Below are 26792 nucleotides of genomic sequence, written 5' to 3'. Positions count from 1 at the left end.
ACTTGGGTGATAGAAAGGTTATACCATTTTCCTCTTTTTGTTAGCACGCTCGCGCGCGTGCACACACACGAGAAGAAGAGAGTTTTAACATCATAGAAAACTACCCCAATAGACCTTAAAGATCTAGCCGACAAGGAGAGTTGAACTCAAGACCTATTATTCAAGAGGGTTATATCATTTTTCTGTTTTTATTAGCAGACACACACACACACACACCCGAGAAGAACAGAGATTTAACGTCGTAAGAAACTATCCCAAGAGACCTTAAAGATATAGAGTTGAACTCAAAACCTGTTATTCAAGAGGAAAATGACAACCAATCTACCACACTTGGGTGATAGAAAGGTTATACCATTCTCCTTTTTTTATTAGTGCGCACATACACAACCGAGAAGAAGAGAGTTTTAACGTCGTAAGAAAACTATCCCAAGAGACCTTAAAGATCTAGCGGACGAGGAGAGTTGAACTCAAGACCTGTTATTCAAGAGGGAAATGGCATAACCAATCTACCACACTTGGGTAATAGAAAGGTTATACCATTTTCCTCTTTTTATTTGCACACACACACCCCTGAGAAGAAGAGAGTTTTAACGTTGTACGAGACTATCCGAAGAGATCTTAAAGATCTAGTCAACGAGGAGAGTTGAAGTCAAAACCTATTATTCAAGAGAAAAATGGCATAACCAATCTAACACACTTAGGTGATAGAAAGCCGAACATCAAAGGAGCTGATCCCCCAAGTGGCGACAACATGCAATAATGACATGAAGAGGATGATCGAACAACATATGCTTTCTGAAGGAAGGGGTATTGAAAGTGAGCTTATTGAAGGGTTTAGTAGCGATGACTTAGTTTCCTTGTGAATACATAGTTTATTGTGTCTATTAGCAAGGATTGTTACTGCAAATAAGAAATAAATGTCATGGAATGCAATCCATCAAACTTCTGTCTCTATATTCAAATGTGGAGGACTCATGCAAGCCACTTTGTTGACACATATTACCATATGATTAGGTATCAAGGCCTAAAATTGACAACTATTTTTCTTGTGAAGAGCTATTTTGTCTATCAAAACAAGTGATTCAAACAACATCATGTCATCTGAAATGCTAGAGTCTCGAAATTGCCTCTCATTATATATGCTTTTACCTTGAAATTTTTGTTATATATGGAAAACTATGTATGTTGGTTACTTTACACAAAGCATACGTATGTATGGTTGATGAAAGGGGGCTTGGAAAATTGTATCAAAAGAAATTTCTACTATGCCCATCAGTTTTAGTTTTAGGCCCTGCAAGGCACTTAGTTTTTATGGACTGTTTTTAGCACTGCCGAAGGCAATTGCTATAGCATCGATTCCATTTTTACTACCAAAGTGCGGCCTTATATCTCAGCCCTCCAATAGAAATTATCTTTTTGAGGACTCTCGATCTCATTTTATTCTCTCTTCTATCCAATAGCCCATTCAGTCAACACGAGAGAGAGAGAGAGAGAGAGAGAGAGAGAGAGAGAGAGATTATCTTAAGGTGCAATACCCAATGAACTTCTGAGCATAGAAGAGTAGCTTTTCCTTCTCTATGTACTACTCACATAATCAATGAACTTCTAAGCATAAAAGAGTAATGGGTGTTGCACCGTAAGGGAAACTCTCTCTCTCTCTCTCTGCATAATTATACATGTGGATATGGAAGTAGGTACTACATTCATTCTCAAACAGACAAGACGTCCAAGGGACGAATGGCATTGCCAAAGGAGAGATGAAGAGAGGAGTGAAGGATCCCACTAGATCACAATCATACCTTCATTCAAAGCATGCCTTATACACAACTTACAAATGCACTCAAAACATACATTAGTGACAACTGAGATGGGTGTGATTATAGCGCAAAGTGTTGCAATTCATTAGAGACGGGGAAAATATGATAACTCCTTTATAACATACAAAATTATTGATAATTAACACTTCTCTTATGACCTAGACAAACTTGAAAAGTAGGCGCTCTGTTGAATTTTGGCCAAGATGTCATATAGACAATGTAGTCAACTAGCAATAAAAAGACCCAAGTCTTTTACTTACAAAGCTAAGCTTATGTAACATCAAACAATGTATCTGATGCCTCCCTCTACTGTCGCGGTCCTGAGCTTTACCTCCGATACATGCTCTTTACTACCCTCAACAACCTTCTATGTGCGTTGAACCCCTTCCATCCTTGAAGCAAATTCATGGATAGGAGAGATTATAACAAACAGATGGCCCCACCGAGGAAAAAGCCCCTATTGTTGCATCTTTGCCCCTCCCCCCCCCCCCGCGCAGGGTTTTCGGTCTTTGAAAAGAGACCAATATCCATTGATGTCATCAAAGTGAGTGAGAATGAGAAAGATACAGTGCACTCCAACCTACCATTTTTAGAGTTACCAACATTGCTTAGAAGGTAGGACACCTCCAAAAAAATAAAGGGGGACATTGAATATAGCAAATTTATACTCAATGGACCAGGAAAGGGTCAGGAGTACTCACATGGCTACATGAAACAGCTCACCACCAGCTGCTGATTTACATCCTTTGATTGAAATAGCAGCATACAAAAAGCATGCTACAGCAGTGTCTACTTTGGCCATTGCCATAAATTGCACGGATCTCTTCCCAGCCCTGCATGATTGGGAAGCCTTATGTGACCATTTTGACGACAAAAATTTTGCTGATTATGAAAAAATAGTACAGCTGGGACCCGCTACACACTGCTTTAAGGTAAACCAAAGCATGCTATGGCGATATCTACTTTGGCCATTGCCATAAAGTGCACGAGTCTCTGCCCACCCTTCCAACAACAAAATTTTACTGACTGACAAAATTTGCACAGCTGGGAGGCGCTACGCACTGCTTTAAGGCCAATACGTAGCATGCGTAATGCTCATTAGGCCATTACTCCTTCTCCACACTTGGTGCTAGTATCAGCATATCTTAAGTGCAACATTAGTCTGCAATCAGACTTTAGGTTTGTTCTGATCCAGGAAAACAATGCGCCCTGCATGTCAATAAAACAGATGCTTTGCTCTCTCTCTCTCTCTCTCTCTCTCTCTCTCTCTCTCTCTCTCTCTCTCTCTCTCTCTCTCTCTCTCTCTCTCTCTCTCTCTCTCTGGGTTTGTTCTTGCTCGAGCTGCGCAGACACAGAGATAGCCTGATGAATGGCGAGGCTAAACAGTCTCAAAGACGGATCACAAACTTCTTCAGAGCAGACACGGGACAGCCGCAAGAGCCACTCCCACAGCAGAGCTCCCCCTCGTCTCACACCAGAGGCACACTGATTGACCGAGCGATTGAACTGGGGACATCCAGGCGCCCGCGACTGCGAAGAACTACACAGCATCGACGGAGGCTACGACAGAAAATTCGGAGCACGTTGGCTAGGCATGCACGACGCCCAGTCAGACTACTAACCATGGAGGAAGTTGATGAGATTCGCCAACGACCGATGCTAGATCTCTTGTGATTCAGCTATCCCAACAAGCCGTCCATTTTTTGCTTAGTCTTTTGCTTGGTTCACATCGATCAACTTAGGACCCCATAGTATATATCTTTGTTTTGTACTGTTGTGAGGTTATTTTGTTACTCTGACTTTGTATCAGATCCACCACTTTGTAACTTTCGGGTCTCATAGGTCATTATGGCCTTTTGAAGACGTTAATATAACATTTCATTTCTCTCTCTCTCTCTCTCTCTCTCTCTCTCTCTCTCTCTCTCTCTCTCTCTCTCTCTCTCTCTCTCATATCACGGGAGGACAGGCCGCAGTGATGGATGGGGGGACATGCAGAAGCCTCTGGTCTCTATGATCTCGCGGTTCATTACAGCCAAGGCTTCAGTACCACGTGCTATTGTACGAGCAGAGCTAGCTGCCCCCCACTAGTGGTTAAGGCGCTCACCAGATCTTAGACAGATTGCCTCCCTTCTAGTACTCACTGGATGCGCCTTCTCTGACTCTTATACAGTCCGAGATCACCAGGCTCATTCGCCAGGACTTGACTCACCTAGACACCAAGAGCACATGGATACAGCCAGCACAGGAGCTGGGCACGAAGATGGCTTTCTACAGAGAGCATCTCCTCCAGCTTACGGAGGATGGTTTTGTGACGAGGCCCAGATACATGGACACCCACTTGTCTCATGGGATACAATGTGCTATTGGCCAGATACGCACATCTTCACACTAGCTGCGGATCGAGACTGGGAGATACAGCGGAGTACCAGCAGAGGCCAGGACATGCCCCCTGTGTGACATCGAGCCTGAGACAGAGTTGCACTACACATGCTACTGCCCCGTCTACTACAAGATACGAGGCCGCTTCCATTGCTTGTTTAGAGAGGGCTTTGGACCTTTCTCTAGAGTCATGCGGTACGAGGATCAGAGATGCCTGGGTTTGTTTTTGCTCGAGCTGCACACACACAAAGAGAGCCTAATGAGAGGAGAGGCTAGCCAGTCTCAGAGACAGATCATAGACTTCTATAGAGCTGCCACGGGACACCCGGGGGAGTTACTACCACAGCAGAGCTCGTTGCTTTACACTAGAGGCATACTGATCGACCGAGCGACTGAGCTGGGGAGATCCAAACGCCCACGACTGCGGAGGACTACACAGCATCGGCGGAGGCTGCATCAGAGGATTCGGATCACTTTGGCTCGACATGCACGACGCCCGGTCAGACTACTGACCATGGAGGAGCTTGATCAGATCTGCCAGCGACCGATGCTGGATCTCTTGTGATCTAGCTATCCCAGCTAGCTATTTAGTTGCTTAGTTCACACCTAGCAGTTTAGGATTCCATAGTATTTTATTTTGTAATTTTGTCATTTTGTCATCATGTTACTCTGACTTTGTATCAGATCCACCACATTGTAACTTTCTGGTCTCATAGGTCACTTTGGCCTTTTGAAGACGTTAATATAACATTTCATTTCATTTTCATTTCTCTCTCTGTGTGCAAAGCTCAGCCCGGAGCTACGGAAATCCAGACGGCCATGATTGAGGAGGGTGGCTACACAGCATCGACGGAGACTACATCAGAGAATTCGAGCCATACTCTCGACATGCAAAGTGCAGATGAGGATGGATTCTAGTAGTAGTAGTAGTAGTAGTAGTATTTTTGTTCTAGTCTTTTTGTACCCAGATATGGTATCAGATTTACAATTTTGTAACAGTTTGGTCTCATAGGTTGTTTTGGCCTTTTGAAGACGTTAATATAACATTTCATTTCATTTTCATTTCTCTCACGTGCGCGGACAAGGCAAGGAGGCTGATTCTATTACTTGAAAATCTCCCAGAATGCCCAAATGGTGCCTATTCTGAGAGAAAGTACATCACTATTTACATAGCAGGCCCGTGGCATCAAACGGAATAATGAAAAACTGGATACAACGAGGCACATGGCCAAACGGAAAAGGCTGAAGGCCAGGGTAAAAGGCCTCTCCTAGAGAGAGTAAAAAGTGCCCTGGCAAGCTAAGTGAAGAAAGGACATCAGTAGCCTCTGAAAGATACGCACATCGACCAAAAGCCCAATCAGCAATTGTAAATCGAGAACCAAAGCCACCAGCGGTGAAGATGACAGTGAGCAGCTAGTAGAAGCTCGGTGTCGGATAGATGCCCACCAGTTGGTAAAATCTAACAGCAACAAGCAATGGAGGAACAGAAGGGAGAGAGCAGTTGGTGGCAAAGATGAGAGAGAAGAGGCGACTGACATCACCAAGATACATCAGGAGGATGGCACCAGGTGGGTAACAAAGCACTACATTGGAGCTGACAAGGAGCTATCATCCAGAAGACCGAGCAGTCCACTTGCTTAAGGTGGCTCACAAAGACCATAGTTGGAGAGGGAACTTCTCGAAAGCATTGTAGGAGGCTTTGGCACAACATTCCGATGGAAACCGGCTGACGAAGCTTGGTAGAGAGAGCTGAGATGAGCGCAGCTGGCCAACCCCAAACAAAAAAACCGCGAACAAGCAAGAACCAAAACCAAAACCCCAAACAAACAACCCAAGCAAACCAAAAGAAGGGAAAATGTCACAAACTGGTGACGTGGCGTGGCAAGTTGGGAATCAAAAAACATACACACCTGGCAGGCAGTCCCGCAAAACGCATGTGCAGAGCTGACGTGGTAGCAGCGTGCGGACCCCGCATTTCACGGTGCAATTCACGGCGCAAAAAGCGCTGGCTGGCTGTACGGAAAGCTTAATCTGAATTTCTGGCAGCTTTTCGCTACGCAAGCTTTACGCAAAGCATAAGAGAGAGAGAGAGAGAACATTTAATAAAAATAAAGCTTTAATGCTTTTAAAAACTTGAAAGCTTTTGGGGCTCTGCTTTTAGCATCCCTTGTAAACCTTTATAAGTGTGGGCAGGGCTCCCACACTGTAGAGTATTTGGACGCAGAGTCTGAGAGTGAGACCCTCCCACTCCCTTGTACTTTGAGCACAGATTTAATACAAAGAGAAATACTGAAAGGGGCGCCAATCTTTGGGGCCAATACCTCTAGGCACGGGAACTCCGCCAGGCTGTGTCGAATCAATTGTGAACTGTGAACTGTTTTGAAGTGAATCTCTACTGTGTTGCGGTAGAATCTTGACTTGGAGTGTCCGAGTTTGTTACAATGGTATCAGAGCACGGCTGATTTCTCTTCTACCGGGAAATCCGATAATTTTCTCGCGACACTTATGGATTCAAACAGAGATCAATCAACTTCCTTTGCATCTGGGGATGCGGGAAGAGATCACGAAGAAAATTCTCACGATGAGTATGGCCCGCCTCGGCCTACTCAGGCGGAGATTGAAGAGATAAAGCGTCGACAATTGGTTGACGATGCGACAAAGATGATGATCAACATTGGGAAGGATCCCAAATTTGCAAAATTTTTGACGCAGACATCCTTCGACGAAGTGCACTCTCAGTGGCGGAAGGCCACAGAACCACCCCTCAAACCGGCACTCAAGAAACCTCCTACTCCGAGGATGTTTACAGAGCAAGAATTAGAAGAGGTGGTCGATATACGGATTACACAGCTTTTTGACGCAACCAACAAAGCCAAAAAGCACCACAAAAAGCAGAAGAAAGGAACGGACTTCCCCGGGTTATTTGGGTCGTCAATCTGCTTTTGCCTTGGCAAGAAAACAAAAGAAGCGTGTCAGATTTGGAGTATCCAGTTCTTCTTCTTCTTCTTCTTCTTCTTCTGACAATTCTTCTAGCTCTTCTGACTCAAGTAAAGAAGACAGGAAAGGGAAAAAGCGAAGCAAAAAGCAAAGCTTCGAAAAGGGCAAGAAAAAGGCAAAGAAGCCTAAGTTTCGCTCAGTTTCTGGCAGTTGAACTCGTCTTCAGATAGTTCGAACTCCGATGATTACAGATTTTATGCAAAGAAGAAGAATTTTTATAAAGCCAAGCAGTATGACTTTCTGGTGGATAAAAGCAAGAAAGTTCGAGAATTTAAAGACGGTAGACAATCAATTAAATTTGACACTTTTTCTGGATTCCGAGACGCTTCGAGGGCTTTGGCCTTCATATAGCAGTTTGACATAGCTTTCTCTGGAGGGCATTGCGCAAAGCACTCCAAGATTTGGAGGGCTACCTCTTACTTCAAGGGAAATGCTCGACCATGGTGATCCACTCTTCTATTGAATAAGAAAGCGCCAGTTAAATGGCTGAAATTTAAAAGGCTTTTTATTTCTTCTTGGTTGACTCGGGAGTACGAATGCGAGAAGATTCATCAAGGGAAGTGCTTTGGATGCGGGGAACAAGGACACATCTCCACGAAGTGCCCTAAAAAGACACAGAAAGAACAAGATGAAGACAGGCCAGAGAGTTCAAAAGCAACTGAGGAACGTGGACGGAAAGGCAAGATGAAAGCAGGATTGGTTCCAGATAGCATGGGTACTGACCCAAGCACAATTGATGAGAGTACAGAACTTTGACGAGCTTGCGGCAAAGTGAAAGATCAAGAAGCCCTGATTTTCTTTGCTGGAGGAGCCAAGGCCAACTTCATTTCACTTGAATTGGCGGCACGGCTCGAGATTACACCCGATCGGATCGGACCACTAGCAGAGGCAGTTCTAGCGGAACCCGGCAGGGACGTAGCCATTACACCTGTCATTGGCAAACTTCGGTTGCATTGTCAGGGGTATTCGGGGCACGAGGACTTCTACATAATGCCCTTGGAAGGTTGTGATGTCCTCCTAGGAATTCCCTGGTACCATAAGAACAATACCGTGGTCGACTATCGGGCAAGAAAAGAAACTTTGACTACAGAAAAGGGCCGAAACATTGTACTTGATGTAAAACTTAAGGGTGAGTCTGTCCCTATTGTATCGGCTTCAGCCGTTTCAAAATTAATGCAATCCAATCAGTTTGTTTACTCGATCTTTTTGAAAGAGTTGAATGATGATCCTAGGACAAATATCTCTGATCTAGAAAAAGAACGCCAAGATTTTCTCCACACTCATGCCAATTGCTTTTCTGAGGGCCTGCCAGGCAAGTTGCCACCAGCTCGTCCTGAGGATCATACCATTGATTTGATACCTCGAATTACACCACCGAACCGGCCACCTTACCGAGTAAGCCGAGCTCAGAATGAAGAGATTATGAACCAAGTGAAAGACGTCTTGGAAAAGGGTCTTATCCAGTCGAGTACTTCACCTTACTGCTCTCCGGTGTTGTTGATATTGAAGAAAGACGGATCTTGGAGAATGTGCATTGACTATGAGCTCTCAACAAAATCCCCTTTGCATATCTTGATACAGAAAGGAGTCCCTTTCTCGTGGGGACCTACAGAGGTGACTGCCTTTCAGACATTGAAAGAGAAATTGACTATAGGACCAGTTTTGACTTTGCCAGATTTGCAGAAGTCATTCGAAGTATATTGTGGTGCTTGTGGTCGTAGTCTGGGTGTGGTCTTAATGCAAGAAGGCCATGTCATTGCCTACGAGAGCCGATTGTTCTCAAGGCCGGAATTGACAGCACAGATATATGAGAAAGAGCTTTTGGAGGTTATCCATGCTCTTACTCCCACTGACATTACCTACTCGGAGCGGATTTTACGGTCTTTACAGATCATCAGAGTTTACGCTACTTGTTGTCACAGAAGCAGCTATTGGAAAAGCAGATGCGGTGGGCGAACATCTTGTCACAGTTTCACTTCCAGATTGTCCATGTGCAGGGACAGAAGAACTCGGTGGTAGATGCTTTGTCTCGAAAGCCGTTGGTTTTGGCTATTTCCGCGATACATCATAGGAGCTTCGAGGATATGGTCGATCAGTATGCCACAGATACAGATTTTGCAGATATTTTCACTCGGATACGGAATGGGAAGGTAGTAGCGGGATATTCCATTCGGGGTGGCTACTTGATGAAGAAAATCATGTTGTGCATTACACAGCCGTTAATGGAAAAGGTGTGGAGAGATACTTCTTTTGGCCAAAACTCAAGAAGGACGTGGACGATTTTGTACGCAGTTGCTTGGTATGCCAGAAGGTCAAGTTTGACAGGCATAAAGCACAGGGATTGTTACAGCCTTTACCCATACCCATCCGCCCCTGGGAAAGTATTGCAATGGGCAAGATGGTATTTGGATTGTTATTGACAGATTTAGCAAGCAAGCTCATTTCACCCAGCGAGACTATTTGTGGCCCACATCTTCAGATTACATGGCATGCCTGAGACGATCGTCTCCGACAGAGAACCTAGATTCACGAGTTTGTTTAGGAAGGCTATTTGGGAGAACATTGGCACGCGGTTGCAGTTCTCATCATCGTTCCATCGCACACTTACGGGCAATCAGAGATTGCTAATTCAGTGGTACTAGATTTATTGAAGTCTTACATCTCGGATCAGAAGACTCAATGGGAAAAGTATTTACCTTTGGTGGCATTTGCCTACAATAACACGATACACTCTTCGACGGGGAAGGCGCCATTTGAGATTATTGAAGGTGCTACGAAGGTTCTACCCTTCCTAAGCACGAAAGATAAGATTTTTGAAGCCGACGAGTATACACGGGACTTAGACACGGCTTTTGCCAAGGTCCGAGAGGCTTTGCAGAAATCTGAAGAAAGACACAAAAAGGCAACAGATCGACATCGTCGCGATTTGAAATTAAAGGAGAATGATTGGGTGCTCTTACGTGAGAAGGCACGCCTGAGAAAGAAACAGGGAAAGGAGCGGCTTTTTCCAAAGCTTAGCATGAGATACTACGGACCTTTCCAAATTTACGAAAACATAAATGATGTCTCCTTTCGACTGAAGTTGCACGATATGAGAGGATTCACAATGCTTTTCATGTGAGTCTCCTGAAGCATTTTAAAAGCGATGTGCCCAATGATGGGGAGCTTGATGAGCAACCCAAAGTGGAGAAAAACGAGGAGATACTCGTTCCAAAACAGATTTTGGCACATAAAGAAAGAAAGGTAAAAGGTGAAATGATAAGGCTATTCTTGGTTAAATTCAAGAACTATCCCGCATTGGATGCGAAGTGGATGGAGCAGGAAGACCTGGCAGATACTCCTCAGACTGTGAACCTTTACCTTGAAGCTTTTGGTTTAGCATAGTCTATTCCAAAATTGAACCCCGAACCCAACTGGGCGGAATTTGGTGCAATGGGTATGCACAAGAGGGGAGTCGTCCACTCCTTTGTCAACAAATTGCCCCGATTTTGATATTAAAGTCATTGATGTCTCTTTTGAGTTTCAAGGATACTGTGAGCTCACAGTATTCTGTTGTATGACTTTATGAACTAGAATTCCCGATAATATGATACTGTTTTGTTCTTGACTTGTCTAAGTGCAGGAACTAATAGACGAAATGACTGTAGCATTTCGGTCTGAAAGATCTCAATAGACGTGATTGCAATAAGGATTAGTTAATCGGGCATCTATGAGGTCCCGAGTAAATCTAGATGCGATTGCTAAATATGTTGCCGATTACTCATGGTTTGAGATCCGAATGAATTTTTCAATGTGATTTGTCATGTGATGTCAAGTGATGTCATGTGCTATGACTATCGATTGGTACATGTGCTAGCTGTGTGTTCCTAGTGCGTCAGTACTAACAGTCAGTGTCTGCTTGGACAGTTCATGGCTTATGTCTGTTTTGCAAGTGTAATCGAGGACGATTACAATGCTTTCAAGAGGGGGGTATGTCACAAACCTGTGACGTGGCGTGGCCAATTGGGCATTAGAAAACACACACACACTTTCTCTCTGGCACGCAGTCCCGCAAAACGCATGTGCAGAGCTCACGTGGCAGCAGTGTGCGGACCCCCGCATTTCACAGTGCAAAAAAGAGATGGTTGGCTGTACAAAAAGCTTACACTGAATTTCTGGCAACTTTTGGCTACGCAAGCTTTATGCAAAGCATAAGAGAGTGAGAGAACTTTTGATAAAAATAAAGCTTTAATGCTTTTAAAAACTTGGAAGCTTCTGGGGCTCTGCTTTTAGTATCCCTTGTAAACCTTTATAAGTGTGGGCAGGGCTCCCACTTTGCAAAGCATCTGGACGCAGAGTCTGAGAGTGAGACCCTCCCACTCCCTTGAACTTTGAGCACAGATTTAATACAAAAAGAAATACCAAAAGGGGACCCCATCTTTGGGGCCAATACCTCTAGGCACGGAACTCCGTCAGGCCGTGTCGAATCAATTGTGAAATGTGAACTGTTTTGAAAAAAATCTCTGTTGTGTTGCAGTAGAATCTTGACTTGGAGTGCCCAAGTTTGTTACAGAAAACAAAACAAAACAAGCAAAAACGACCCGCTATGGCGGCAAAGGCTCGAATGGAACTCCGATAACAAGAACAGAGGCCAAGAAAACTTCGAACTTCATGTACTATAGTTGGCATAGGCCATTCTACAATTGTTTGAATCTTGCAAGGATCCATTTTCACCTGATTGTGAGACACTATATGGCCCAAATAGTGAATTTCTTTTAAAAAGAACTCACTTTCTTAGCATTCATAAATAGCTTGTGTTTGCGTAATTGTTCAAACATTGTTGCGAGATGTTTGTGATTTTCTTCTTCTGTCGCTGAGAAGATTAAGACATTATCGAAGAAGACTATTGTAAATCTTCTATATGAATGAAAACTCTATCCATCATTCTGTTGAAAGTTGTTGGTGCATCACTAAGAATTCATGCAACCCAAAGGTTGTTCTAAATGAAATCTTATGCACATATACTTGCTCCTTGTAGCTTATCAAGAATGTCACCAATCCGAGGTATTGGCAATCGATTCTTAATTGTGATCTTGTTTAAAGATCTATAAGCTATACACATACGAAATGTGTCATCCTTTTTCTGTATTAACAAGATATGTGAACAATATGGAGAAGTACTAGGCCTTATTAAACCCTTCTCCAAAAGTTCATTAACTTGCGTAAGTATCTCCTCCTGCTGCATTAAACTGACTCTAGTGGGGGCTGATTTGGAGGAGAACTCCCTCGTATCAAATCAATTGTATGATCCTCACATCGAGAGGGTGGAAGATCATTTGGAAGTTCATCCGCAAAACAATCTTCAAAACTTTTTGACAACTTAATGTAAATTAAGGTCTTCGGCAAGCTTTGTAGAGATGAAGTTATCCGTACTTCCGGGATCAAACAATATAAGTGCCAGCTGGTTGTTAATGCTACTCCATGCTTTTAGACGAGATCTTTCTTTACCATCCTTTGTCGTATTACCATGTACATTTTTTACTGCATTAGAAGAAGGGGGCTGTGGGGTCTTAGTGGGGCAATCACCCTTCATGTGTACAATTTCTCCACACTTGAAGCATCTTCCTTTACTCATATAGGTTCTCAATTCTGCGAGAGAGAGATATTTCCCTCTCTTGGACTGATTAGGTTTTGCTTTTGCATATGAGGCGGTTCGTTTCTTCTTTTCAGAAGAAGTAGTAGAAGTGGGCTGATTGTTAAGAGCTTTCTGCTTAGCATGATAAGTGCTTTGTTCTAGCTTCGTGGTAGTACCATTCTCGTGTATAGCGTCAGCTTATGCGAGCTGATTCCATAAGTATTTCTAAATTGCTCCGTGGATAAAGCTTCATACCCTTTTACCAGCTTCAGACTTTCGCATCTTCTATGAATCTTAAATCTTCTTGAATGGAGTAACTTTCAAGTGAACGTCCCAAAACCTATCCTCATATTGTCGAACAATTTCGTTCTCTAACTGAGAAAGTCGGTCCCATTCTTTCTTTAATTCTTGCTCATAATCTGGAGGAAGGAATTGAGCATAGAATTCCTTCTTGAAGGCAATCCAATCTTGAGGCTTGCATTTTTACAAGATCAAAGTCAGCCACCAACGAAGCGTAAACTAGCTTTTAAATTAAATTCATAGACTAAAGAGAACTGAGAAGTGAGAGAAAAGCTTGACACATCATTGGGGACCAAGAGATGAGCTGGTCCCCCCCCCCCCCCCCCCCCCCCCCCCAATAAAGAGAATATCTTTATTACTAAGGGAGAATCTTTACAAGCACAGAAACGGGGCAAACGCCTGTCCTCAATTCTTTACTTGTACTTTTTTTGCTTCTGATTGAGAGAGAGCGAAAACTACTCCCTAACTGCTAAGAGGATTTTCTGCTCTTTTGTGAGTTTTTGGAAGCTCTCTTATATGAGATTCTATCTTCAATAAAACTTCTAGGAAGCTCTCAAAGAAGAAGAAAGTCCATCTTCCGCTAATTGGTCTCCTTGGTACTTAATCATTCCTGCAATGAACACGAGAGAAGACGCAAAACGCACACACATACGCTTGTTGAACTTTTCTGCACATAACCTGAAATCCTTACCCGTGCACGTTCCAATGCCGAAACAGAGGCCTTTTTCGCGATGCAATTGAACCAAACTTTGTGTATGAGTAGGATAAGCAGAGAACACTTTCATTCTATGAGTGCTCTTCTGAAAATCACCCTAGTTGAGATGATTAGGGGCTGAAAACAGAGAATTTACAGCCACTACGCTCTAGGGAGAGAGCATCCGCTGCAACTTCTTAGGACGGAACTTCTCAAGAAGGTGGCTATGGCTGTGAGAGTCCTTGTTCTAGACAATGGAAGCTCAGAGCTACCACATATGTCACAAGGGGCTGCTCTCAGACTCCGATGGAGAGCTCCATTGCACAGAGCACAATCACAAAGGAGGGGGGGGGGGGTAGGAGCACTGTCACAGGGCGGGCACCACGTGCCCATAGAAAAGAACAGATTGAACACACTTTTAGCACTTCAATAACAACTAAACTGAAAGAGAGAGACGACACGCGACACGTAGTGACGGAATTCCACCCCAAAGAGTATTGGCCCCAAACCTTGGCGCCCCTTTCGGTATTTCTTTATATGGCATCATCAAAGTACAAGCCGGTACTCCAAACTCTGCACCTTCTCCAGGAAGCATGCTAGAGAATGAGCCCTAGCCTCATATTTAAAGGCCCTTGGCCTAAAAACAAGTTACAATAAAAAGCATTTAAAACTCAAAAGCTTCTGGTCCAAAAGCAAAGCCAAAAGCCGCTAGCGTAAATCACGGAAATCCGTATAGCCTGCCACGTCATCAACCAACGCGAAACGCAGAAATCTGCCCTTAGGGTTAGGGTTAGGGTTTCTGCAGTTTTAGGGTTTTTGGCAGTAGAATTAGGGTTTTCAGGTTTTAGGGTTAGGGTTTCCACAATTAGGGTTTCAGCAGTTAGGGTTTTTGGCAGAAATTAGGGTTAGGGTTTTTGCTCTCGGGCAACCACGTCATCACTTTGTGACACTTCTTCTGTTACTTGTTCTTCTTAGGGTTTAGGCCCCTCGGCCGATAGCTCCGTTCTTCAGTAGGTCGACACGTCAGCAATTTGTCACATCTCCCCTTCTTGAAAGCAAGGTGGAAAGGTACGTAAGGTACAGTACGTGTTCGGTACGTACTGTACGTAGTACCGAATGGATTGAGTGGTAAGGTACATAAAATTCGTAAGGTTTTTTTCGAAAACGTCAAAAACCTACAATACGGTCCGTACTTGATAATAAATTCATAAGTATCACTTCTAGAATATTAGCTCACTGTTCTACTATCCAAGGCTGTCATAAATAGACAATCCAAGGCGAGTCATCCGCACTGGCCAGTAGTGCCGATGCCAGTAAGGTGCCTCAACACACGCGTCACCGTAATTGTCTTCTGTTTTCCACAATATTTGCAGGCCCAAGTACGTGTTCCTGATCCTGCTTGCCCTCCTGTATTTACCACCGCAATGACAGTGGTGTGTGTGCTCCAGACTGGGTTGGGTTTGCGAGGCATGGTGTACCTACAGATTGGTGAACAAAAACATTGATGCTATCGCGAGAAACACACAAGGTATGCGCGAGGGAGACGGGAGAGACTCGCGAGGACGAGCACTTACCTTTACCGCGCATAAGGTTGCTCTGCAGGTGAGTTTGCAGAGCTCTGTCTGCAATAAACAGGCGCCCAAACTCACTCTCTCTCAATAACCAGGCAGCCAAACCCCCAAAACAAAGGTGAAATTAAATCCGAAAACGCGAAGGGAAAATTCTTTTTTTTTTTTTTTAATAAACAGTACGGATCCGTACGGTACCGTGCGGTACTGTACGGTACCGTACGGATCCGTACGTACGTACGGATCCTACCTTGCTTGAAAGAGAGTAATCGTCCTCGATTACAGCATATCTGCAAAACAACTCAAGTTAGCTCAAAAATTTCCGAGGGACAATCAATTTGCTCTTTTTATTAAGGAGTTAGCTTCTCCTTTCTGCTCTTTTGATCAAGGAGTTAGCTTCTCCTTTCGGCTGTTTTGATCAAGGAGTTAGCTTCTCCTTTCGTCCAGATCGGAACTCTTGATATTCTGGCATAGTAAAATTAGCCATCACACCCAGACCGTATTGATCTTCCACGGGTGTCTTGATGCACTAAAATTACATACCCTGGCAATCTCATCCAATTAGCAATATTCAGTAGTTGGCACATCACAATGCAACACAAATGCTCACATATGCATGTTACAAGACATAGAAACATAAAGCCGTCGATGAACACTCCTCCCGCATAACCTAACAAGGTCCGGGCCGGGAGATATTCAACGACTCCCTCATCACTCCTCCCGCATAACCTAAAAAGGTCCGGGCTGGGAGATATAGAGGCCTTTTACAACCAAACGCCCCCCAGACCACACCCTGCGTCGTTTGGAGGTGCTGAGAGTAACCATTGCTCAGACTTCTTAATACTCCTCCCCCATAACCATCCAGGTCCGGGCCGGCAGTCACAACAACAATTATTTTACAAGCATACAACCAAACACTCCCCAGCCATCGGCCTGCGTCGTTCGGAGGTTTTCAAACATACAACGAAACGCTCCCCAGGCATCGGCCTGCATCGTTCCGAGGTTCAAACAATACCAAAATAGTATTTCTCACTTCTCCACCCGGGAGTAAAATCACCAATCATTGAAAGCAGTATCAAACCAGAGTCAAACAATTTAAATCGGCACCAAAACAGGTTTAAAACAGATAGCATCTATTTCAAACAAATTCCAAACAGGATCACCAAACAAGTTCTCAAACAGATTTCAAACTTAGAAAAACAATCTCGACATCAGTCGAGCTCGAAAAGTCGACTGATTTTCCATCCTTAAACCTGCACCAAAATTAGGGTTAGGTTCATTCCATAAGGTCGTAGCCGAGCACAGCATGGTCCATCAGCTCTTGGATAGACAGTGTTTCTTTGGCGGCAATGATAGTCCCAAGAGATAGCAATCACACCGAACCTCCAAGGTTATCAACTCGAGAAGAGACATCTACTGAGAGATATCGAGAAATTTCAAGATATAATCTCCTAGGTTTTCCATGACAAGCATTTCAGGATATACCCCACTCTGCCAGAAGTTCCACTCGGAAGGAAGACTCACCCACTTCATGTCTCTATTGACCCTGTGAAGAGGAAACCTCTTTAGTCACATCATCTGGTCTATCAGCCATAATTGCAATTCCATGTGTCTGGTCTATGATACCCTGTGTCTTCAAACCCAAACTGACCAAGGCTCACTTCTATGGGAAAAAGTGATTTAATCCCGGCGATTGGAACCATGAAACCGGCATGTTCAATCCTGCAGGGCATCACTCCTGGTACTGCACTGTACATAGGAGGGAAAGGAAGCACTCCATAGCTGTTAACCTGTGACCAAAATCTGCAAATGAGATCCTCCTGTAACCGGCCTGTTCAATCCAAAAACGGCGGTAGACTTTACTTCAAACCTTGATTTAGCTTTCACCCATTATTAGTCGTCTATTTTACCTGTACTTTCAAGACACAACAAAGGGGAGAGGGATACAGGCTGCTAGATTGCACCTGTATGAGTAGACCGACACCAGATTGGCCCCTAACTTAGGCGCCCCTTTCGGTATTTCTTTATTGTTCAAAAGAGGGACTAAACGATGTGGTTCCCTACAAGCTGCCCCGCACAACTTGGCTGAATTTCAACTGTTCCGGCTTGATTTCGACAGCATAACTGTACTAGGACCCTTCACAGACAGTATTCCCACGCATTGATTGACTTTCCCAACGCATACGGGCACTTTGCAAAACCTGGCGAGAATCTGCAGCACGCTGAATTCTCTGTTTTCAGCCCTGAAAATGCGCCAGATCACCTGTACAGCGGTCCCCTTGCATCCCCGAACCTCCTGGGGGTATTAGGGTCCGTTTAGGGCCAAAACCCTAAACCTGCAAAAATACACAGCAGGCTGTAATTCACTATTTCGGGCTCCGTTTTGCGTGCCGGTCGCATCCTTAGCAAGTCCTCGAGCTCCCGCACCTGTAGGGCTACTTGCCCTTTGAATCGGACGAGATTTCTGGCGTGAAACCTCTCCGAATTCACCTGTACCTGCGGAGGGATTAGCCGCTAGCTAATCCAGTACCTGTGCAAGAGGCTCTTGCCTCGGCAATCGCGCATGAACACACACAACTGTACATTGGTCAAATGAAGAGCCCACTAGAGGGGCATAACATACTGCCAAAGGGGAGAGAGAGGGCAGTGCGTAGCGTGCAGGGCATCACTCCTGGCACCGCGCTGTGCATAAGAGCGAAAGCAAGCACTCCATAGCTCTTAACCTGTGACCAAAAACTGAAAATGAGGCTCTCTCTCCTTCAAATTCAGCGCCACTTCTTGTTGCATGAGGCAAGTGCACCAGAAGGTGCCACTTGGCACATTTACAAGCATTTTCCCGTTTCGGGGTTACCGTATAAAAATATCCCAACCGGTTGCCCAGTTGACTTCACGGCAGAGTAAGAAAATGTTCCCCTTGTCATTCTGGAGGTAATGACGTCAACACCTTTTCAAGTCCCAAAATAGCAGTTCCCTAAATTTTAGGAGATGCTGCCATTGTATCTTTCTAGGTCATCCGACCCTCTTTGTACACTACGGCCACATCCAGAACTGAAATGTAACCTCTGCAGCAAAGGATTCCACTTTGGCTAGTCAATGACCCCACTTGCCTAACCATAGTCCTTGTCCAACCTTAGTGCTCTCTTGCCCTCAGGCCTGGACTCCCTCTGGACAGTTCCACACTAGCTATGCAATGCAAGGCAGTTAGATTTCCCGAGGGGTGTTTCCAAAAAGTGAAAGTAAATAGATAATAAGAAAGAAATCAACAAAAAGGATAGATAGTAGTCACACGCTGGACACATACCCCCCTCTTGAAATCTCAAACGTCCTCGTTTGCATCTATGTCGTACATACTCACAGTCAACACTAATGTATTCAACACCTGTCGACATATGTACGACACATACATGCTCATTGTCAACCCTGGTGTATTCAACACCTCGTCGACACATGTATTGCCTGCGTGTGAACCCTATCCCAATGACATAGTGGTAGCTTCGCACTCTGCCATTGCTTTCAGTCACTAACTTTCCAGTGACAAAATGGTAGGCACACATTTTGCCACTGTCTTATAGTACACATTGGATCCCGTAACACTTTCGAGCATACCCAAACCGACAGTTTAAGAATGCAGTTACACATGTACTCTTCAATAGAAGCAATCACTGTATCCTTGACAAATTGACAAGAAATACTCACTTCTATAGCACTAACCAACTTTTGGACATTCCATAAGAGCAATTGCCAAACTGACAATCTGTACAGCTCTAACATTCATGTAACAGGTATTTGATTTGAGCTCACTTTAAATACCATGTACATCATTTATTTCAGAAGCCATTGTCACACTGACAATCCATGTAGCTTTGAAACTCAAGGGATCAAGGTAGGTTGCAAATCGAAGGCTTCCAGGTAAAGTGATAACACAGTTGGTGACTCTGCAAGTTCACCTTCTTCCATCCACTTAGCATCCATTGGTGGATAGTTTCTGAACTTTACCAAGTAACGCCTAGCAACCTTGCCTTTCACTTTCCTTTCTTTGTGTGCCAAAATCTATTCCGGGACCAAGATCTCGTCAAGTTCCTCGACTTCCGGCTGATCTTCAGCTGGCATATCTTCTAGCACATCACCCACATAGGGTCTGAGGAAGACTCACATGAAACGCATTGTGAATCTTCCAACTGTCAGGCAATTTCAGCCTATATGCAACATCACTGATTACGTCGCACACTTGAAAAGGCCCATAGTAACGCATGCTGAGCTTTGGAAACAGTCTTTCCTTGCCCTTCATATTCTTTAACCTTGCCTTTTCAAAGCGTAAAAGCACCCAATCACCAAGTGAATATACCACTTCACGACGGTGACGATCAGCTGCTTTCTTTTGCTTTGCTTGAGTCCTTTCTAAGGCCACTTTGACCTTCTTGTACATTTCATCCATGTCCTGAACATACTTATCTGCTTCAAATATCTTGTCCTTTGTATGCAGTATGGGAGGAACTTTCTTGCCACCTTCAACTATCTCAAAGGGTGCCTTGCCAGTTGATGAATGCACTGTATTATTGTATGCATACTCCACCAATGGCAAATACTGCTCCCACTTTCCTTTATGCTCTGACACATAGCACTTCAACAGATCTGGGACAGTAGAATTTGCCTCTTCTGACTGCCCATCTGTTTGAGGATGAAATGACCAAGAGAATTTGAGCGTTGTGCCCATATTCTCAAACAAGCCTCTCCAAAACGAAGTTGTCATGCGTAGATCACGGTCGCTAACAATCGACTCTGGCATGCCATGATACTTGAAAATATTGCTCATAAACAAGCGTTCCATCTCATCTGGCTTTATCTTCTTCCTAACAGGAATAAAATGAGCCTGTTTGCTGAATCTGCAAATAATGGTCCAAATACCATCATTTCTTGTTTGTGTTCTCGGAAGATCAAAGATAAAATCCATAGAAATACTTTCCCATGGTTTATCTCGAATAGGTAGTGGTTGCAATAACCCTGGTGCCTTTTGCTTGTCAAACTTGACCTTTTGGCATATTAGGCATTCTCGCACAAAGGCATCCACATCCCTTCTCAATGTAGGCCAGTAGAAGAATGTCTCAACCGCTTTAACTGTAGCATCAATACCACGATGCCCTGCATACGGTGGGACATGACTCTCTTCCATAACTTTGCGTCGCAATGGCTTTGTGACACACATTTTGCCATGCATCATCATGAACCCATCTTTGAGAAGATAGTGTTCATGACGTTGTCCATCCATTAGCTGCTCGAAGACCCTTGCAAAATCTTCATCATTTGCATATTGTTCCCTCATATCATCAAGTTCATGATGATAAGGAATTGACACAGCTGAAATTTGTGGCTTCCTTGACAAGGCATTAGCCACAACGTTCTTCTTGCCTTCCCACATGCATAATCTGAAAATGGAACATGGACAAAATATTTGCCCATCGCATATGCTTCTCAGATAACTTTGTCTGTGTCAAGAAGTATCGCAAGGTCTGATGATCCGTTTGGACAACGAAATTTGCACCTAGCAGGTAGTGTTTCCAACTTACGAGCGCATGAATCACAGCCAGTAACTCTTTCTCATAGACCTGCATGGTCATCTCTGGCCCTTGCAAAATTCTGCTCTCATAGGCTACTACCCTGCCATCTTGCATTAGCATTGCACCAATGCTACTACCACAGGCGTCACACTGGACCACAAATGACTTCCTAAGATCTGGCAACACAATGACTGGATCTGAAGTCATCTTTTTCTTTAAGAGATTAAAAGCTGAAATCTCTTTTTGTGTCCATCTAAAGGTGACTGCCTTCTTTTGAAGAGCATGTAAAGGTGAAGCAATCTCAGCGAAATTTTGGATAAACCTTCTGTAATAGGAGCATAGTCCCAAAAAGCTTCGGACATCATGCACCGTCTTCAAATTGGCCATGACTTGATCGCTTCAACTTTTGCAGGATCCATTCTGACACCATCCTTTGAGAACAATGTGTCCCAGAAAGTGAATCTCTTCCAGAAAAAACTCACTTTCTTTGCATTGATGAGCAACCTATGACTGCGTAGCTCTTTGAACACAATGGCCAAGTGATGCCTATGCTCCTCTTCATTCTTTGAGTAGACTGTCATGTCATCAAAGAATGTACAACAAACTGCTGGTGTGGACGGAAAAATTCTGTCCATCATCCTTGAACGTAGCAAGAGCATTTGTGAGACCAAAGGGCATCACTAAAAATTCGTAAAGGCCAAACGTCGTTCTAAAAGCAGTCTTGTGCACATCCTCTGATCTAATGCGGATCTGATGGTACCCACTCTTTAGATCTATCCTGCTAAACATAGCTGCTCCTTCTAATTTGTCCATAATATCATGAATTCTAGGTATAGGGAACCTATTCTTGATGGTATTCTTGTTCAGTGCACAGTAGTCGATGCACATACGCCATGAGCCATCCTTTTTCTGCACCAACAACACTGGAGAACAGAATGGAGATGAACTGGGCTGAATCAGCCCCTTTTCTAACAGCTCCTGTACTTGGCCCATTATCTCTTTCTGCTGAGCCGCACTAACCCTGTACGGAGGCTTATTTGGTGGGCTACTGCCTGGCACCAAATCTATCGCATGGTCCTCGGGTCTCTCTGGCGGTAATTGAGACGGTAATGAATCGGAAAAGCAGTCACTATATTGTTGTAAAAACATTGACCTTTCTTTATCTAGCACAGATAAATTTGATTCATCACAATCTGACACTTCACGTGCAAAAACCAAGTACGCAGAAAGATGCTTTTTCATTGCAGAAGTAATAGCAGAAGCTGATACAGTAGGAATAGACTCCCCTTTAAGCTTTACATCCAGAATGTGAGTCTTTCCCCTGCTCTGTACAGTGATCTTTTTGTTGTAGGCATCCATGATTCCCTGTACACGAAACAACCAAGGAATACCTAACAACACATCACATCCGTCCAGTGGCATGATGTAAAATTCTTCAGCATCTACATAGGACTGGATATGTAGACGCAACTTTCCAAAGATGGGCGTCACAGCCTCTGTATGGCCAGGACATGCCAAACCTGCCTCTGCTGTATACCCCATCTCTTCAGGTCTGATTCCCAACTTTGAAGCCAATTCTGGGGAAATAAAGTTGGCTTTGGCACCTGGATCAAAGAAGATAAGCACTGTTTGATCCTTGACCTTTCCCCATGCTCTGCAAAGCTCACTTGCATCTGAATCTGGCTTGTCGCCCACCATATCTGGCACTAGACCAGCCATGTGCTTCTTTCCTTTCCTGTCCTCCTTGTCTTCAGAATCAGCTGGCCTTTTCTTTGTAGGACAGTTGTAAGCAATGTGGCCAGGCTGCTCACATATAAAGCATTTGTTTTCTGTCCTCAGGACCTTCTTTTGCTCTTCTGACTTGTGAGGAAAACGTCTTTTCCATTTCTTTGCAGGTCCCTTTTCTGATACAGCAATAGCTTTGCCTTTCCCTGCGTTGGCTGGCTCCTGAGTCCCTTTAGGAACCTCATTGGGAACGTGCTTCTTCTCTGAATTTTTCTTGGCTGATCCTTCCTAGACGCCAGTATTGAGTTCACAATCTTCTCCCTTGAGCAAACCATTGCCAGTGTTTGCTACCTCGATGAGCTGCGTCAAAGTAGTGACTTTGGTCTTCGTGCAGTACTTTCTCAATCCTTTGGGTAGGCCACAACACTATTTTTCAATCTGTTCTGTCAATGGCACAAACCTATAGGAAGTTACTCGAAGTAGAGCTTTCCAAAACTTCCGATTGTAGTCATCGAGATTCTTGCAAGTGGCAGCATTAAGCCGGTGCCATTTTGTCATGACATCCCCTTCAAAGTCATCAGATAACCATGCTGCTACAAAAATCTGCTTGAAGTAAATCCATGTGGACGGAGCTTGCCCTTGCAGCAATAAAGTTGTCCACCATTGTCCCGCATTCCCTATCAAGAAAGTAGTTACCTTGCAAACCTGTGAAGCCTCTATAAAGTTTCCCCCGGCATAGGCCTTGTCAAACTGCTGGAGGAATGAGAGAGCCTTCTTCCTGTCATCAAACCCTGTAAAGGTCGTGAATGTCACACCTTTGCCACCTTCTTTGTACGGAGTTGGCCTCTCCAGCGGCGTTAAGTTGTCATATGGAAGTGACTGAAACATGGGAACACTGTTAGGGTTCATTTGTGTTCCCAGACCGCAATTTAGTTGACCTGGAAATGCCATATTTGGCTGCTGATTTGTAATTCCAGCCATACCAAAATTTGCTTGTGGCATCCTAAATTGGCCCTGAGTGTTTTGAAACCCTGGTAGCATGCCCGTGACACCATACATGGGGTTAGGCATCATCGTCTGAGCACCCCCGAACACTGTTCCTGGCGTGTAAAACTGATTTCCAGGTGCATGACCAGCCATGCTCTGGAATACCGATCCACCTCCAAAATAGCCAGGGTTTACTGAAGGTGGTGGGAAGACTTGTTGAATAGCCTGTAGGTTGCTTCCCTGCCCATTAGAACCAGCTATAGGCTGTTGAAAAGTGGCTGGCCGAACAGGTACAGCTTGAAAGACTGGCATCTCAGCCACCTGTTCTTGCACCTTAGGCACGGGTTGTGGAGACTGCATGTTCTCCGTCAAGTGTACAGGTGTTTCCATTGATCTGGTGTATGAATCACCTATGCTCGAGCCTTAAAAGGCTTTTGAATATGATCTAGTGACCCAACTTGCTGAGACGGAAGAGGAGGTTGCAGAAAGGCTAAAAACCTCGGGTTCTGCATTACTTGTGTGAACATAGCCACAGCAGTGGCAAACTGGGTCCTGAATATATCATCATTCTCTGTGGTGGTCTTGAAGACTCATCCACTTCATGTGTCTGTTGACCCTGTGAAGAGGAAACCTCTTTAGTCACATCATTTGGTGTATCAGCCATAATTGCAATTCCTTATGTCTGGTCTATGATACCCTGTGTCTTCAAACCCAAACTGACCAAGGCTCACTTCTATGGGAAAAAGTGATTTAATCCCGGCGATGGAACCATGAAACCGGCCTGTTCAATCCAAAAAGGGCGGTAGACTTTAGACTTAAACCTTATTTGCTTTCACCCATTTAATTCATCGCCCACTTTACCTATACTTTCAAGACACAACAAAGGGGAGAGGGATACAAGCTGCTAGATTGCACCTGTATGAGTAGACCGACACCAGATTGGCCCCTAACTTGGGCACCCCTTTCGGTATTTCTTTATTGTTTAAAAGAGGGAATAAACGTTGTGGTTCCCTACAAGCTGCCCCGCACAAGCTTGGCTGAATTTCAACTGTTCCGGCCTGATTTCGGCAGCATAACTGTACTAGGACCCTTCACAGTCACTATTCCCACGCATTGAATGACTTTCCTGACGCATACAGACACTTTGCAAAACCTAGCGAGAATGTGCAGCACGCTGAATTCTCTGTTTTCAGCCCCGAAAATGCGCCAGATCACCTATACAGCGGTCCCCTCGCGTCCCCGAACCTCCTGGGGGTATTAGGGACCGTTTAGGGCCAAAACCCTAAACCTGCAAAAATACACAGCAGGCTGTAATTTACTGTTTCGGGCTTCGTTTCGCGTGCCGGTCGCATCCGTAGCAAGTCCTCGAGCTCCCGCACCTGTAGGGCTACTTGCCCTTTGAATCGGACGAGATTTCTAGCGTGAAACCCCTCCGAATTCACCTGTACCTGCGGGGGATTAGCCGCTAGCTAATCCAGTACCTGTGCAAGAGGCTCTTGCCTCGGCAATCGCGCATGAACCCACACAACTGTACATTGGTCAATGGAAAAGCCCACTAGAGGGGCATAACATACTGCCATAGGGGAGAGAGAGGGCAGTGCGTAGCCTGCAGGACATCACTCCTGGCACCGCACTGTACATAGGAGGGAAAGGAAGCACTCCATAGCTCTTAACCTGTGACCAAAATCTGCAAATGAGCTCCTCCTCCCTTCAAATTCAGCGCCACTTCTTCATGCATAAGGAAAGTGCACAGAAATGTGCCACTTGGCACATTTACAGCCTTTTCCCGTTTCGGGGTTGCCGCCTAAAAATCTCCCAACCGGTTGCCCAATTGACTTCACGGCAGAGTAAGAAAATGTTTCCCTTGTCATTCCGGAGGTAATGAGGCAAACACATTTTCAGGTCCCAAAATAGCATTTCCCTAAATTTTAGGAGATGCTGCCATTGTATCTTTCTAGGTCATCTGACCCCCTTTGTACACTGCAGCCACACCCAGAACAAAAATGTAGCCTCTGTAGCAAAGGATTCCACTTTGGCTAGTCAATGACCCCACTTTGGCTAACCATAGTCGTTGTCCAACCTTAGTGCTCTCTTGCCCTCAGGCCTGGACTCCCTCTGGACAGTTCCACACTAGCTATGCAATGCAGGGCAGTTAGATTTCCCAAGGGGTATTTCCAAAAAGTGAAAATGAATAAATAATAAGAAAGAAATCAACAAAAAGGATAGATAGTAGTCACACGTTGGTGACAGTAGCTGTAGATATCAATATCCGCATGGCACTACTTTTGAGAAAAACAATGACTCGAAACAAATATCGAATCCTTCTTTGCAAGTGATCTTAATGGCTTATGCCCTGTAAGACATGAGCGGTGAAGACGGGAGCGCTGAACACACTTTTAGCACTTCAATAACAACTGAACTGAAAGAGAGAGACGGCACGCGACACGGAGTGGCGGAATTCTACCCCAAAGCGTATTGGCCCCAAACCTTGACGCCCCTTTCGGTATTTCTTTATATTGCATCATCAAAGTACAAGCCAGTACTCTAGACTCTGCACCTTCTCGAGGAAGCATGCTAGAGAATGAGCCCTAGCCTCATATTTAAAGGCCCTTGGCCTAAAAAGCAGTTACAGTAAAAAGCATTTAAAACTCAAAAGCTTCTGGTCCAAAAGCAAAGCCAAAAGCTGCCAGCGTAAATCACGGAAATCAGTACAGCTTGCCACGTCATTAGCCAGCGCAAAACGCGGAAATATGCCCTAAGGGTTAGGGTTAGGGTTTCAGCAGTTAGGGTTTCTGGCAAAAATTAGGGTTAGGGTTTGTGCTCTCGGCCAACCACGTCATCACTTTGTGACACTTCTTCGGTTACTTGTTCTTCTTAGGGTTTAGGCCCCTCGGCCGGTAGCTCCGTTCTTCAATAGGTCGACACGTCAGCAGTTTGTTACAAGCACTGCCAACCTTCCAGAGGGAGGGGTGTTGCTCTTATATAAAAAGGAGGAAGAGGGGGCGCTAGGAGATGAGGGAGGTGAGAGAGAGCTTCCATGGGTAAGTGGCACACTAAAATTTAAAAAAAAAATGTGCAACTAACTCACAAATGTTAACATTGATTCTACGCATGAGAACATTAAAGGTTCCCGACACAATGCCGCATCGACACTGC

At 44.5% G+C, this 26792-nt stretch overlaps 1 protein-coding gene across 3 annotated transcripts in view; it reads right to left on the bottom strand.

Annotated features, from left to right (window-relative positions):
* Nucleotides 1–2023: 2023 nt before the first annotated feature.
* Nucleotides 2024–26792, bottom strand: part of LOC147465924 (single-stranded DNA-binding protein, mitochondrial-like) — a 78918-nt gene continuing 54149 nt past the window's right edge. For all 3 annotated transcript variants that reach the window (XM_086512914.1, XM_086512922.1, XM_086512929.1), the window contains exon 5: nt 2024–3026. In XM_086512914.1, coding sequence (XP_086369040.1) covers nt 2986–3026 — 41 coding nt within the window. In that variant the 3' untranslated portion in view covers nt 2024–2985. The remainder of the gene's footprint in view (nt 3027–26792) is intronic.

Source organism: Adiantum capillus-veneris, chromosome 1, assembly GCF_014529385.1.
Source record: "Adiantum capillus-veneris isolate H3 chromosome 1, ASM1452938v2, whole genome shotgun sequence".
Lineage (NCBI taxonomy): Eukaryota > Viridiplantae > Streptophyta > Polypodiopsida > Polypodiales > Pteridaceae > Adiantum > Adiantum capillus-veneris.
The sequence above is the reverse complement of the archived record's forward strand: the minus strand, read 5'-3'. Positions and strand labels throughout refer to the sequence as shown.